General features: G+C 38.0%; 2 protein-coding genes across 6 annotated transcripts in view; one reads left to right on the top strand and one right to left on the bottom strand.

Moving 5' to 3' along the window:
- The window catches only part of obsl1b (obscurin like cytoskeletal adaptor 1b), a 40,154-nt gene extending 39,050 nt beyond the window's left edge, over positions 1-1,104 (bottom strand). For all 5 annotated transcript variants that reach the window (XM_058391701.1, XM_058391699.1, XM_058391698.1 and 2 more), the window contains exon 1: positions 767-1,104. The gene's annotated coding sequence lies outside the window, so the exon portion shown is untranslated. The remainder of the gene's footprint in view (positions 1-766) is intronic.
- Positions 1,105-12,906: 11,802 nt separating this feature from the next.
- The window catches only part of col18a1a (collagen type XVIII alpha 1 chain a), a 79,693-nt gene continuing 75,460 nt past the window's right edge, over positions 12,907-17,139 (top strand). The window contains exons 1-2 of the mRNA XM_058391467.1: positions 12,907-13,059; positions 13,154-13,221. Coding sequence (XP_058247450.1) covers positions 13,049-13,059; positions 13,154-13,221 — 79 coding nt within the window. The 5' untranslated portion in view covers positions 12,907-13,048. The remainder of the gene's footprint in view (positions 13,060-13,153; positions 13,222-17,139) is intronic.

Below are 17,139 nucleotides of genomic sequence, written 5' to 3' on the forward strand. Positions count from 1 at the left end.
CACAGCCTGGGAGAGCATTGAAGTCAAAATATGCTCTGCCTTGATCACACCCCTCCTGGCAGACTCATTGAAGAATTTGGCCCCTAAATGTCATTGTCAAAATTAGTTTCATTTGTCATTTGTTTAAAAAAGGAATAAAACAAACACATGCACACACTGTCCTAATGATGTATTTGCTCTAAAATATCCTCCTGAGTTTCAAATGCAAGTTAAGCTGTCTAATTCTGACTAATTTTTTTTTTTGTTAGTTCTAATCAATTCTCATATTTAACTGGTGATTCTCAGGTTTTATCATGTTGCCATGATTGGTCCTCTTGTACGATTAAAAATTTAGTAATCAGATTATTAGCTATTAATAGGTATAGCTCATATGTCTTTTTAAACCTTCTACCCATGAGACCCCAGCTCTTGCCAGTTTGTTAAAATGTTGCCATCTTACACCATTAGTAGTTCACTTGCTAATGTTATGTTTACACAATGTGGTCAGAAGCAAGTCGGTCCGATGTGTAATTAATAGCTTAATATAGCTAAATAAATTTTATGATCACATCCATATCATTATTCCCAAAATGAATACTTAAAAAGGAAATAATATATAAAGAAAACACTTAAATCATCATATGTCAATCATCAATCACATAATATTACCAGAGATGCAAACAAGAGGTTAATGATGGGGATTAACCCCTTGTTTGTGTTTCTAATTTAATTAGACTGACCTCTGACCTGCGAGAAGCTTTACTTCACAAGCCTTCCATAACCTTACCTCTCCTCAGTCCTCGGGGTTGATTGTAGAATTACATTGTGAATCAATCCTCTGATTGTTCCAGTAAAATTGCAGGCCTGCTCCCTGGTTACTCACTTCCTGCTGTATTGTCCTGCTTTTTTGGAGGTAGATCCTTTCACGCTTTGATAAAAAGCCGATTTAGAACTATGCTACAACAGTTGCTTGTAGTTGTCACCTGTCCATTTTGCAAGGCATTTGCTTAACCATGTGCATGTATGAAGAGGTTTCCTCAACAGTGTCTGAACGGTCTCTTTCCGTACTCTACTGCAGTCCCACAACCTCTGTGGTGTTCAGCTTTGAGGCACCCCAAGTGTCATTGTTCGTGGAAGACCGTTAAATGCTTTTGCAGCTGCTGCTGTCCCCTAAAAATACTGGCAGCCCTGATGACAGCAGTGGAGATAAGTTAGGCCCTCCATTCACTTGCTCGTGGTGGCTAAATATAGATTGGATGGCTTGTCCCAAGCAGATTTCTTAGCTTACTTGAGACCTTGCAATAAAACCTAAGGAGAAGGACAGCCTCCTGTAGACCTCTATGTTACTTGACTACTGGTCATTTTTACATAATTAGAGATGATTTACAAATCTGCATACAGTAGTTCCTGTTGGATATGATTACTCATTCTGTGCTCCATTTTCCTCTCAAAATGCCCAAACTAAAATATTAAAATGCTCAAATTTGTTCGGGACCTCTATGCACGTGCCATGTGGCCTATGAATATGAGAGACCAAGAGCATGAGTCTTTAAACCTCAGCTGTTTAGAGGCTCACATCTCTGTCTCACGCTCCCTCCTCTGATTTCAGCCATTGGAAGTAACCTGATCTCACCCTGAGCTCTAAAACTTTAGTCCTGGTAAAAAAAAAAGAAAAAAACATAGTTTGCTGAAAACCTAGCTGCTTTGTACAAACTTGCAGGGATCAACAGTCCCAGGCTTCCCAGGTGCCAAAAAAGACATTACCAAGTGCATCATGTCTTTTATCTTTTTTTCCATGATGGGCACATGCACAAGCAGCATTACATGAGGAACAGTGAGCCTCTGTTAGCATCATGAAGTTGTAAAGTTGATCAATTTTTATTTAATCAATGCAGAAAACTATTTAATGACATATTCTGCTAATTAAAAACATTCACCTTATGTTTAGTTGCTTTTATTTCGAGATGCTTTTATTTATAACGGATGTATTAATTGTTTTAACACAATAACAACATCATATTACAGTAACTGTTTTCACCGGGCAAAGCCAAGCCCACACCCTTCATATCGACTTTGTGATACTTTTAGCTCTCTAGGAATACAACTGTTTGGCATGGCCATGAAAGTTTCCATAAAGGTGTTCTGTGATCTTGTAAGCACCGTGATGTAATTGCGAAAGGCAACAGACGCTTATTTTCTCCCACAAATTTTGATGGAATTTCCCATATAAATTTTTGTCTGTGTCTAAGGGAGAAAAAAATCATGTGCAGGGCATCAATTTACTTGTGCTGTAAAATTTTCAAGGTGCAACCCGACTGTTAAAAACCAAAACAAGTGGAAAGCTATCATTTGAGTTTGTTTCCTTTCACATGCTGAGAATTTGAGCATGGAAAAAAAAAAAAAGTTAACATGAGTACTGTTAAGATGCTTAGAGCCATATTGCACTATGCTGTTTTGTAGTTAAGGTAAACAGTTTTATGTGTTTATTGTGAATGCACTAGAATTTTGGCATTCTATCCATACTTACTCTCTCCCTCCCTCTGCTGGCAGAAAAAAAAAATCATGCAATTCCCGAAGGTTGTAGTGCTAAATTCTTAAAATTTGTGGTGTCTCCTTCGTAGCTGGAGCCTCCATTACAACATAAAAATAGGCACGATGTTGTATATTTAATTTCTATTTTATTTTTTAACGTTAAAGTCCACATGCACATATTGCTGTTATAAATTCTGATGAATTGCTGTTATAGCCTAAAAGTGAGTAATAAAGGTTACTATAAGATGTGAAAAGAGAGAGTCACTTTAGGCTGTACATGCAGGCCTCTGTCAGACCAGCCTGGGCATGTCCCAGATATCCAGGCTTGGCAACGTTCCCTCTGCCACCCATTCTGACTGTCCTTCAGGCCATTTGTTTACAGCAAACAGCCTCTTCTCTGCCAGTAGAATCAGAAGTAGCCTTTCCTCCTGTGCTTCGAATAAAGCTGACTGACCATTTTCTCTCCACAGACTGATGGAGATATGGAGCTACAGATGGCCGAGAAGTTAAAATACGCAGAACATCTCTACTTAACATATTTTATGAAGTGGTTTGCCCCGAGCTTCCCACCAGGGAATAGCAGTCAGCAGTCGAGCATGATCGCTGAGCGAATGCCATTTCAAAATGCTCCAACAGCCTGGATGCTTTGCAGAGATATCAAGATGTATGGGCACCATTAAATATCATTTGTTCACCATTCATTCAATTTCAGCAGCTGTTTTATCGTCATCAGGTTTGCAGTGAATCTGGAACCTAACCTGGGAACACTGGACACTAGGCACTACACAAGACCCTGTGAGCCACCAACCAACTCCTTTTCCACCAAGGTTAAAATTCTATTGAATATACAAACCTAGTCACAATGAAGGATGCCAATTATACTGTATATTTTAAAAAGACATTATTTCTTACTATTGGATATGTTTAGAATTATGTACTGAAGCAGTAGAAGCGTTAATAACATATCATTAGAAAATTACTTCCAATTATATCTAGCATCTATTTGAGGTCTGCACTGTGTATATGGTTTTGGATTAATTATATATCTTTAACTGCATGTGAGATTTAAAATAGACTTTTACTCGGTTTCAACGAAACATTATTTCAGTATATCCACTGTATTTTTTATGGGACATGAAGGAAGAGTTCAGAGCAGTTTTACACTCAAATCTCCAACACTTAACTGTTGATAACTTTGTTAAGATAAGTTTGATAAGATAGACTCAGTTACAACTCTAATTATATCCCTGCGTTTGCTTCTGTTAACATATTTAACATGTTATTAGTCTAGTATATAATTATAGAAGAGAAATTATTTATAATCACTCTTCCAGGTGTCAACAGGAAGAAGATAGATTCCCTTTTGAGTCTGGTTCTTCTCAAGGTTTCTCCTTCTCAGGAAGTTTTTCCCTGCCAGCTTTTTCCTCCGGCTTGCTCATTAGGGATAAATATAAACACGTAATTTTGAATTTTCTATACAGATTTCTTTAAAGCTGCTTTGTGACCGTGTCTATTGTTGAGCCACAAAATACTTTAGTTATAAAAAATAGTTCTAAAAATATATTTAATACATTACCTGGTAAACAGGACTTAAATAATGGGCTCAGGACAGTTTTATTGAGTAAAATGAGGTAATTCTCGAAGACATAAAACACAGGCGGTTGCCTGAAGTGTTACATATTTTACTGCTGTACCTTAAGAAACATGAAGGGGCATGAAAGATGAATTCATCACATTTTCAGGCGATCATCTTGAGGAGATATGATAGATTGTAAGACAATATAAAAATAAGGACGTTGGTTAACAAACGCAAAGGACAAGGTAGAATTGCTGGTTGAAGGACAGAGAAATGTATTTATTGAATGTTCTAAGTTTCCTCAAGGTACTTTTTTTTCTTTTGAAATCATTTCTAATACTGAAAAGCTATTTAGGTTCTTTATAGTAGTGGCTCTCAGAGCAGTCCTCAGGGTCTTCCAAATGGTCAGCATTTTTGCTTGATCCCTGTATTGTGTGAGGAGGGACTGATAAAATGTGGAGTGTCTTGAGGGGCATAAGTTTCAGTGTTCAAGCCACTGCTTTATAGAACATTGAAGGGTTTTCTGTGTGGAACAAATTAAAGAATGCTTTAGGGTTTTAGAGTCTTCATCTAACATTCTTTATGTCAGCATCTAAAAAGATTAGTGTATGTCAAAGTAGATAAGACACCATCCTGCAGACCATTTCTTAGGTTTTAGCATATGTACTCATTTACCTGGAATTTTGTAAAAGCTCAAGAAACAAATGAATCCACCCCTGTTAGATCCTGGAGAGAGTATATCTGATGACAAGTCTTTCACCATGATGGACAGAATAAACTCCATTTGTCTGACAAGAACCTGGCATAACCCCCAGTTTCCATAGATGGAAAGCTATATATTTTGCAGGCTTGTTTATTTTTTCACCTCTCAGTCTACACATGGTTCAAAACGAAGCCAAGTGTAAGTACCAGGGCAAGTCTATTCGCATTTACTGCTCGGCTGCGGCAACTTGCTTTCAGCTGATATCACCACCTCTGTAAATCAAGCAGCACTAAAAGAAATTGTTCCATTCAGGGTGTGTCTGTGCCTCATGCTCAGTATTCCTAGAAAAGGCTTATAATCCACCTGACCAGGAGAAAGTGTTTACTGTTGATGAAGGAGTCAAAAATGCACATAATTGTATTCATGCGGTGCAACAGAACAGTTTGTCCGGTCATCAGTTTGATTCCTGATGATGCCACAACCCTCTGTGTGTCAAAAAGAGCAAAAATGCCTGTGCTATCTGAGAGGGATGGCATACTCTCTCACCCTTATCTACAACTCTAGCCAGTAATGTGTGTCTGTCATGTCTCATACATATGGAAGTGGGTTGATAGCGCTGTCTCAGACAGTGTCACACTGACCTGTGACATAGCATGAGCTCAAAAAGATCCAGATGGTTCAAGCTTCACATGACTTCCCAGGTTGGTAGCTGTGCTGGGAATTAACCACAACAAAAACTTAGGGAGAAAATCTGAAAAGCTTGAAGATGTTCTTTTGGAAATTTCCTAAAAGGTGACATGGCTCTAATTAACAGAATATTTCTGTACACCTAATGGTTAATAAAACTCGATCTGTGGGGTTTTGTGGAATTTATGTGACTGCAGACAAAACATTTTGAAAACCTGGCTTAAACCATAGGCTATACATTTATCTTGATGTTTAATCGTTAGAAAGACACAGGTACCTTTGGCTTGGATGGTTTAAGCCCACATGAAAATATGTAGCGTGTGGAATTGGCAGATCCGTGTTCACAGCAGTTCTCTTGTTGACCACAGTGTGGTAATATAGTCTGTACTGGACTTGTATTTTTTTGTAACATCCATGTCTTGTGTATTATTTTACATTTGTCTTGTTTTCTTTTCTACTAGAAATTGAGCTTCGCCTATAATATTAATGCTTTTCTTGCTGTCAATCAGCTGGCACAAAAAGAATGACTTTGGCTGTATCTAATGATAGGAAATAATAGTCTTTCTCTACCAAGATCTTGTCTGCCAAACTTCCTGCTGTAATGGTGAAGCCATTTGGCAAAATTTTTATGTCTTTTCGATGGCACAAGATGAGAAGCAACAGCTAAGAAGCTCAGCGTGTAGAAACAGGACAGGTAGACTCCGGGTGTTGACCATGCAGATAATGCTCAAAAACACAGGTTTATAGGGCTCCTTCCTTTGGGGAAAGTCCCAGTTGAAAAATTAAAACTTAAGTGCACTTCTTCCTGTTAGTTTAAATGCCAAAATTTGTTCTGCTGTCTTTTCATGTTGCCCGCTTGCCTTAGTGGTCAAGTAAATAGAGCTCTTAACTTCTGGCTCAGTTTTGTCCTGACTTGTCCTCAGCAAACATCCGAGACCAGTTATTTGATCGGTGAAGCTTTACAGACTTATGTTGGTGTTGTAATACTGTTTTCTAACAGCAAGTGTTCACCTCTTTACCAATTACACAAAGCTGAAAAAGAAGTGTAACTGGTGTAGATACTGCAGTCAGCACTTAAACACTGACACAGAGTAGATATTAAACTGTCTGTGTTACACTTTTACTTGTTTCCTCCTAGATGCCACAGAAAAGTTGCCTGATGTCAAAGCAGTCTGAGAATTTGGACTTTGGTATGGTATGAAGTAAAAATTCCGAAGCAGGTTACAGCTTTATGCAACTTACCCTCAGTCATGAGGCCTGATGTTTTGTTCAGATACCAGCTTTCTTACTGCATGCTCAAGATTATCATTTGCTGAAACAGGAAACTAAGTGAACAGGCATCCTGGTGTTCTTGAGTCTCTATAGCACATTAACACTAATCTACAACTATAATCGTTTTCTTTTTGGTGTCTGAATGATTGCTGCATGATCATGCCCGATTTGACCAAATTTGGATGCTCTATTAAAGTTATTTATTTACTTACCGACATTCAGAAGAAGTCTAACATGCACTTTATTACAAATCAGGCTTTGAATATACAACTAAACCAAATTTTACTGACTTTTTTTCAACATGTGTTTCAAATAAGATGTTCATAAAGTGAAGACTATTTTCATGAGCTACTCAATCGGCATTCAGATGTTTCTGCTGACGAAATGTAGGTTTTACACCACAATATTCTGTCAGAATTAAACAAACTTCACTGAGCCTCTTTATACTGTATGTTAGATACATCCAGCCTAGCTGTTCAAACATGTTACATTTTTTCCCCCCTAATAGTTGGTGGTGAATCTTTGAGCTAAATAGAAAAGATTACAGGGATTTTGTTATGGTCCATGAATGCCACTTTTCATAATGAAACCATTCCAAGTGAATTTACTCATAGAATTCTTATGCCGTCAGATTTGGATTTCAGTCATCCATCATTGTGCACTTGTGCAGACATGAATGTTTGTGTGGTGAAATAGTTATAGTGAAATAATAATAATAACCTTTAATATGGTGGGATAATGTTAGTATTAAGGTTGCCCTTTATACTAGGTTTAACATATTTCATGTTACGTCATTATGACTTGGTGAATGTTGATAAAAACAAAACGTTATCAGACCAAGGCACAGTTGAACTGGAAAACACCTGCTATGACGTCTGAACAATAACCACTTGTTCTAATATTGCCTCACAACCCGTTTATTTACAAAACGAATATTAAATGAGCTAAACATATAAAGATATTTGAACTGTATAATGTCTTGTATTTACTGATCAAAGTAACATTTTAAAATAACATTCAAAATATTATTTTTTTAATAATTAATATTCTGATAATTAATATATCATATTTTCAATAATATTTTATTAGCATAATTAATAATATTATTTATTTATTTGTTTATTTATTTATTTATGTATTTAATCAAAGCAAGGTATTAAAACCAAGACTATAAGTAAGTAAGATATATATTAAGGCTATTGAATGCTTCAAAATATATATATTAAATATGTGAAACAGCTAGAAATATTGATTCCTTGCGCTTAATACTCCAGCTCCAGCTCTGTTTAGCTGATTCTCTGTGAATATGTGGACATGCATGAACTTGTGTTTGTGTTATGGGATTGTTGCAGTCATAAGAAAAAAAAATGAAATGTCAGTTTTGGTGTTAGAGTGTGAAGTGCAAGGTCATAGGTCATTATTGGTTAGAATTTACAGTTTCAGACTTCACTTTCCCCCCAAAAGCTGAACCTTAGTATCTAAATCATTTCCCTGATCTAATAATTGTTAGGTTTTTTTTCTCCCTTATATTCTTCAGTGATAATTATAGCCACTTTTACACACAAAAATAAAATGTATTTGAGGTCCTGTGCTCTGAAGGCCAGACCTGACTCAACCTCCATGTATCAGATGAGGTAATGTGACTGCCATAAGTGTACCAAAGACACACATAAAAGAGGTCAAAATGGAAAGAAAGAGGTCAAGAATGTTTTATTTAACGTTATTAGTCAGCTTTGAAATGACTAAGCAAGCACATAGACTGGAAATGTACCTGTTGTAAATCAAGACTTCCATGTTGACAGTGTAAAGCTCAAGTATTTCAAACATTTCAAAACATTTACCCTGTGTCCATTACCTTTGAGTCAGGACAAAAGACATTTCTAATTCATCTCTGTAAGAGACTTGGTGGATGGATGTTTGCTCAAAAGATAAATTGGTTATTTTAGGTAGTTTTACTTGGCTTACCTTTATTAAATTGTATCTGTTAAATAAATAAGACATGGGTCACAATATTATATTTGCATTCTGAGTGCACTCGTGTTCAAAAGTATCTTTTTGTTTAAGATAGACAAGATACTTTGCTAAAATACATGCTTAAAAGTTCACAGTATGGTTGAAAGTTAACCAGTAAGGGAGGCATAGCTGCCTCCAGGTGCACCAGGGTCCCCAGACTGAACCAGATTCCCCACCTAACACCTTATGAACACCTAACACCTTCTAACAGTTCTCCGGTTCTTTATCCAAAGCAGTTATTGAAGATAAGTGAATTAATTAGACAATTAATTATAATAAATAAGGTTATTTATGTTTCTGGACTTGCTAATATATTGCTTGCAGACTTTAATAAGTTGCTCTGCCACTATGTTAATTGTAATCATACCTCTAGGACATCTGTGCCTTCCCATCAGAAGAGCAATGCTGAGAGCAGATGTAAGCTCCTGTACTGTACCTTGTTTGCCTAGCATAATGTTTTAATATCCATAATCAGCACACAATGACAGTATGCATTTGGCAGAAGCCAGCTGTAACCTCTTACTCCTACCTACATGTACCCCTTGCTTTGTCAAAGGAATGTACTCAGAGTGGGCCTGGCTTGGGATGCAGACGTGTTCAAACAGCAGCCAGAAGATACTGCTTGCATGTTTAATGCTAAGGTTCCAGGAGTAACACCTGAGCTTTGTAATAATCTCAGATGGCTATGTATTTGCAGAGTTTTTTTACAGGCTTTGGATACTCTGAGTGATCCGAAACAACTGCAGTAGCACAAAGTGTGTTCAGAGTCGGTAGGGAGAAAATGAGAAATGTCAGCAAGTCACTGTACCCGCTCACCTGGCATCCTCTTACATCATGTGGGTGTCCAAAGTTTAGCCCCAGGGACAAATGTGGCCCGTGGAAAGTTGTTCATTGGCCTGTGGTTTCTCTGTTAGAATGTATGAAAGGTTATCTTCTGGCCAATACATTGCAACTTTTCATTTCACCTGATGGTGGCAGCAGACTGTGTCAACAGCTAAAAAAAAAAAAAGTTCTCTGACTGCACTTGCTAATTTACTGATTGACAAAAAATGCTAAATTAACACAGAGAAGGAGCAATTTGAAAACAGCTGGAAACCACTGGAAGCAATGTATGCGATAATATACATATATATATATATATATATATATATATATATATATATATATATATATATATATATATATATATATATATATATATATATATATATCTCACATAATTCAGTGGCACAGAATAATACAAGTTCCAATAAAATATTTCCATTCTATAACTAACACATATTAGCATCACTCCATCAGGATTAAATGCTAAACTCTACAAGTATTTCCTATTGGTAAGTATTTTTTAAAAATAAGTGGCCAAGGCTCAAACTTATTTGGGTCTTATCTATACTTTGCATTCCTCAGAGGTTGAAGCCCTTTTTTATAGACACCATACCTCTGAGTGCAATGGCTGTGTAACTACATAAATCATAAATTTTTTTAGACACAGTGAACTCCCCATAATCCAAGCCACCAGCACAGTAGCTCCTTGCTCTAGAAAATTTGTCTGGGTGAAAAAGGATGTGATTGAAAAAACTTCAAAGAATAAAGTGTAAAGGAAAATGAAGATGAAAATGTATTGTTTCCAAACGGTCAAAAGGGGCAGCTATGTTTTTCCCATGGTTCAATTGTCATGACAGACTTACAGCATAATCCCTGTCTATACACTGACTTTGTATGACTTTATTTTTTTTGTGCTGTGTGTATTGAAAGCCTTTGCGCTAATTCAGTGGTTAGATTTTCCACAGCTTTACATGAGCTAGTAAAATTTGCGGCATATTTTACAATATTATAAAGTTTTAATTTGTCACTGATGCAATGCCGTGTCCAAAAATCGGGAATACAATAAGGAATAAGGAATAAAATAAACACATTGCTAACACCTGCTAGATTCAACAGCTAAAGATTTAGCTAGTGTTTATCTACCTGTGGATGAAAAAAAAAGTACAAACATATCACTAATTTTGGATATAACTGATTCTATGAATACCAGATAAACACACATGGTGATCACTACAGCAAAGGATTTTGAGAAGCAAATTTCAATTTGGCATTATGTACGGACTCCCAAGGAGAGGTCTTAAAGCGCTCCAGCACAAGTGGGAGATCAGTTTCCACCTGAGAGTATACAAGGCTTGTGTACTTGCAGCTCATGTGTTGCACTTTACTCTATGGGGCCAAACTTACAGGCGTAGGCTACCTATTCATGGGTGCCAAATCTCTCCATCTATTTGGGACAGCAGATCTACTCTGAGTGAAAATTGTCAAAGTGTTCAGACCACTAATGAGATTAGCAGTGGAAAACCATGGCCTCAATGGGGCCAGAAACGGGACTCTTTGACCTAATTGCTGAATGTTGTACAATGTGGGCAGAATTGGTGTCAGAGGTGATAATAGGTACAGTAGACGTTGAGGCCAGTTATGAGCCAGTGTGTCTTTTCCCAACATATTGACTGATTCTGCTAGAGAAAAAACATCATTCAGGTCTGTGACACCACTTCTGAATATAAATGCCACTCTCCTGGGAATGTACACTGACTCAGCTTCTACTTACCCTGACTCATGAGATGAGATGATTCAGAGGCTATTGGTGGGAACTTGATTCCAGCCCTGGTAACATTTTGGCTAATGTAGTAAGGAAGAAATAAAGGGAGCAGTACAGCAAGGATGAGCCACTCAACTATGCTAGCAGCATTTATTTAGAAGCACACTGGTTACCAAACAGTGGGCGATGTGGAAAAAATCAGCACTGAGGCAGACCTCTCCCACTGAGGGATTAAGGGATGAGGGCTATACTGAAGTGAGCTCTGTACTCAAGCTACCAGCCATGGAGTTCCAAAGGGATGAAAAATTACACTCACTGTCACTTAGGAGAGAAGAGAGATGATTAGAATCAGTTGCTAGCTTGGACGTGCATGAGGTGAGAATGACGAAAGTGTTCGTAGTCAATACTGCATTCCAGAATCACTTTGTGACTTTGTTGGAAAGTTCACAGCATGCTTGTGCACATGCACAAGAAGGTATCCAGGTGACGATCAGTGCCCCCGGCAGTTAAATGTAGGGTAGTGGGTGGGGGTGGGCTGGGACAGGGGTGGGTGCAACAATATTTACTCAGTAAAAGTAAGCTGATCGACAGGAACAGAATGTCAGTTTTTTTTTATGAAGTGCCCACTGAAAATGTATTGCATATTTATGGAATTAAGAAAGAATAATACTCGAAGTGGTGAAAAAGAGCAAAAACGTTACTGTAAAATGTTAAATGATTAAGAAATTATTTTTAGTACTGTTACTATCACAATTGTTGATCAGTGGGGAAAATTTCAGTCCCAAGTGATCCTGGTATTTATCATAATTCATGATGTCATCGATATTCACACATTCAGCTTCCTTTATTTAATACATTTAAACAGAAGTCTAATATTAATCTTGAACATTTTGTCTAATATTAATCTTGAATTTTATGTTCTGTAAAGCTGCTTTGAGACAATGTTAAAAGCTCTATACAAATAAAATTGAATTGAATTCAAATTGAATTTCTGCTCCATATAGAATCTATTGGTAGCTATTGTATTAAAATCTCAGGGATGTTCCCCATGATAACTGATTTTTTTACATGGTAGATCAAATAGATAGAATAGACTTTTAAAGGGTTTTTTTTTTTTACATGCCTGCAACCAGATATTTGATCTGGAATTTGCTGTATTCATTTGAAATAAGCTGTAGAAGTATTCATAATGGAATGAGATTGAATCATTGTGCATACTGTAGTGTTTATACAACACAATTACTTGATGTGATTTTCCCCATTCTTCTGAAGGGTGGAAAGGAATTTTCGAATTGACTATAAATATCTTGTTGTTTTAACATTTAGGTTGTAAAATAAGTAATTTAGACATATGTTCGAGGTGACAATAATAGCAACGGACCCCACAGGACGCAACGCATCAGTGGGCCAAGTTTCAGTCAGTATACGATTGTCACTCATGCGCCCTTTAGGACCCGGTGGAGGTTAGGGGGTCCTGCGCGTGACTTTTGGCGTTCGTGCTCTCCTCCTTCCTCCTCCTCCTCCTCCTCCCTCCCCCCTTTCTCTCTCTCTCTCTCTCTCTCTCTCTCTCTCTCTCTCTCTCTCTGGTTTTCTTTCATCAAGGCGCTCGCATCAGCTGCTCATCCGTGGCACAGGGAGACGTTGCGCGCGGAGCGCAGAGGAACAGAAGCGGATTTCCGTGTGGAGTTTTGAAAGCGGGATGGCTGACAGGTATGTGTGCGACTTCTTTCCCATTTTTGCATAGCGGGTTTTGGGTCAGCAACGCGATGGGAGTATAACAACCGCTGTATGTCTGCCTTTGCAGGTGGAACCGGTGGCTGCAGCCGCTGCTCCTCTGCGTGTTGGTCTCGCGAGCTGCGTCGCAGAGGACAGGTAAGCGCGGGCATCACGCACTCTCACGCGCTAGGCGGTGCTCGCAGGACACTTGTTGCACTTGTTGAACTTTCAATACGCTTGAAATACGCTGCGCAGTGCATGGACACTTTAAGCACATCTTCAGAGTTTTCTTTTATCAAATGAGAAGGCTTGGAACAAATTGATGCAGGTTGCACTAAGTCTGCTGACATTATGCAGGAGACTGTAAAATATTTAAGAGGCAATGCTTCTGTTTTATTAGTACCTTTTCCTGTTTTATAGACAGTAGCCTAGGGTAGAGAGTCAATCCTGAATTCAATTATAAGCCCAAATAAAAGTTTCTCGTTGTGCTGAAACTGTCTTCCTGTTTTAAAGTAAATGATATATTTGAGGATGTTTTTTAACACATGATGATAGAGACAGTGCAATAGATCCCCTCCAAGGTCTACAGCACTTTCATAGAATTGTTCGATTAACCATTTCTCTGCCTGCCACATATGTAAGCTGAGTCTAGTCAAACTCTGAGATTCGAGATCCTGCTGTGTGAGTAAGTGCAGAGTCCTAATAAAAGTTAAATCAGTACAAAAATCAGCACAAGATGCTGATTTTACATGGATCAGTTCCATATAAAGTGTTATCTTATCACATACTTGGCTTTGGATTTTCTAGGTAGAACCTGGTATTTCTTCAGAGCTACTGGCACTATGTTGACACTTTCGTTAAACTGTGAAGTGGAAAGGATTAACATATTTCATTGTGAATTATAAAGCCACTATACTCTTGGTGCCTGCATTTAATTAAGGAGGCCGCCTGTGTGTTAAGTGTACAGCTGTCATTTATGAGAGAGAAACTGACACGCTTTTGTAAATATTTTATTGTAAGTGATCCCTGTGGACATCATCATTTTACACTGATAAAAATGCATAAGACATGCAAAAGAGGGGGATGGGCATGGATTAATTTATCTGTCTACGAAGCATCTGAGCCATTTACAAATGTTGCATGAAACGTTCATTAATCTTGAAAATAATTGGAGGCTTAAGGCACATTACAGAGGCTTAAAGTTCTCCAAATGATGGGCAGGGTAACCTGTCACAGTTGATCTAAAGCTGCGTGAAAGAATAGCATTAATCTCGTGTCCACTAGGGTCCAAAACTCTGCATTCTCCCTGGTCTTGTGGACAATTCCTTTTGTTATGCGCTCAGTTCCCCTCTCTTTTGAGTGTGTGTAGCCCGAGGCAGTGGAGCAGACCCAGGGGGAACAGCTGTAAGGGGACACCCTGCTGGCACGTTTAATAGACAAATGAAACGATGCATTTTGGAATCACAGCAAACAAGGACCCCCACCTGGCACATGTGGATGCCTGAACATGGAAAAGACAGGAAGGTCCTGTTGAGAGCCTCGCATTTTCCACTAACAATACTTTCCCAAGCATTAAAGTTCTTTGCAGAACATAGTTGATTTGTACACACCTTTCATCTCCATGGGGTTTCTTCTATGTTTTTGTCTTTGTGTGTGTTTAATAACTTTGTACATTTTTTTCTATAAAAAATAATTGATTCTGGTGAACAATAATAAATCCAAAGAACTGAAACTAGCAGAATGGTGTGAACCAACTGAGTGTCAGTGAATTAAGATTCCTCTCAGCTGTAGCTATTAATAGTTACAATGAACATGAAGTTGTGACATTAACTGTCTGAATAAAGTATTTTATTTTTCTGTCATTGTAATTCCTGACAGCACACAACTTTTTCCTTACTGTTGAGCACTTTTGAGTATTGTTAACTTGCTGTCTAACCAGTACTGAACAACTCCTAGACATTTTTATCATTTTTAACCTGGTCTTTAACACCACCGGGTGTTTTTAAACACTGTAAAGCTTTTTTTTTCTAGCAAAAACTCGACTCACTACTCTATGTTAAATTTCCACTTTGAAATGAGTTACTGATGGAAATTAATTAAAGAAAAAATGTTTAAGGGTGTGTATTAAACATGATGTGACTTGATAACCTGCTTTGAAGACATGCCACATGCCAGAATCCTGCTGACTGTCTCAACTCGCTCTGCTGAAGTTTTAGTAAATAAGCCTGCATGCTAAATTTGAAGTGTTTAACGTTGAAGTAGCATTTGCGTTTCAGTGCCTTTTTAGAAAGGAGTCTAGGCATGCTCTTTGTGTGAAAGCAAGGGCTTTATGCCTGTGGCCAAGTTCCTTTAGGTCAATGGTCGAATTGACTTGCATGAAAAGCTTGAAGAGGGCCATGTTTATTGCCGGCTTTGCCTCAGAGAGGTCTGGTGCCTCTGTAATCCATAGATTTTGTACTTTTTCCTCTTGGTTTGCCCACTCACACCTTTTACCCTGTTCGGTTTACTATAACTGATGATATGGGGATGTGACACATATTTTGCTCATTCATTTATTCCATACTCCCCGGAATAGATCACTTCAGAGGTAAATGGGCTAAATTTATTCCACTTTACCAGAGAGTCCTCAGTCTGGAGAGCCTCAGCAGCTTACTGCCTCTCTATTTGTGTTTTAAATGCTCTAGTGTTAAGAGTGTGTGGGCTTTTGTCAATGGTGATTCTAGTGCTTCTTAGATTGCTTAGATTCTTAGTGCTATAGTTTGGGATTTACATTGCTGTCAAGGTGACCGGCAGTGCTGTGTTTATTTTCTCTTTACTCATTGACCATTTCAGAAATTTGTAGTTAGTTAGCAAACCTGCTTTTGAGTGTAGATGAAGGGAGCAGAATTAGATTAGACTTTGTAGATATTTGGCAGCACATGCTCTAATTTCAGGGTTGGATGGTGCACAGTATAAATGCAAATTTGTGTTAAGAAGAGCCAGTGAATGAGGCATAAGCTGAGTGTATAGAGCCTTTTTTTAAAAACTTTGTCTCATTGCTGTAACTGCGTTTTAAATCACAGTGCAAGTTATAGTTCATCTGACACCGATAGAGGTCATTTAAAACTGATACTTCATTCTGGACATACAATTATGTCTTACAAATAGTGGGATTAAGTGTCATTTAGAATAAGCCTTTACTCTGACTCTTGAAGTCGTACTGTTGGTATTCCCGGTGTTGCTTCACAGTTGGATTATACATGGTTATGACCTCTATCCTTATTCTATCACAGTTCATTCTACATCGATATTAGTGAGGTTGGTACAAAGTTTATGGCTTCTGCCAAGGCCAAGACTGCCGATTTAGAGACTGAATATGGACTGAATAATGCATTTCTCATTGTTCTGTCCTTTTCTTTCAAAGACACAACCTCTTCGGAGTAGAATGAGCTGCCTAAGCCACTTTACTAAAGAGGGCTCAGTCTGGAGAGCCTTGACTGATTTTGAAACTGAAGTCTGCATACTTCTTTCTAAATCTACTTGTGTCCTTTTAGCAGATTGTAGAGGTTCTCTGACATTCCACATCAAGAGATTTGCACTGTTGCATGTAAACCTGCAAAATCTGCATTTTGCTGGATTGCAGGTGAAAGGATATGATTTAAGCCAAGCCTTTCTTGGACACTTGCAGACATGATGAACCAGAATGAGGAATCGACCGCAAGAGATGGAGGCTGGGTGCCGTCCGAACACGCGCTTAGATGTGAAACGTGACCTAGCTCTCCACACAACCAAGAGAGGAATGCAGAATTAGAGATGAACATTAAAAGATCTGTGTTTAACTGTGCAGTTAATCACAGAGCTGCTCACTTGCTTTGTAAGATTTCCACAGCTTTAGTGTAAGGGCAAAGGCATTGCAAATATTCATCATCAGGCTTGAGGACATATGTTATGCTTTGAGCCTTGCCATGTTTTCCATTCTAAAATATCACTAACCATTCCATAGAGAGGTAAAGATGATGCAACCTGGAATGCTTGTCCATTGTGTTCACATGGGTGATAAGTGTAATTTACAGTGTTGGTGATTAGGTGTAGAGT

Source organism: Hemibagrus wyckioides, linkage group LG06, assembly GCF_019097595.1.
Source record: "Hemibagrus wyckioides isolate EC202008001 linkage group LG06, SWU_Hwy_1.0, whole genome shotgun sequence".
Classification (NCBI taxonomy): domain Eukaryota; kingdom Metazoa; phylum Chordata; class Actinopteri; order Siluriformes; family Bagridae; genus Hemibagrus; species Hemibagrus wyckioides.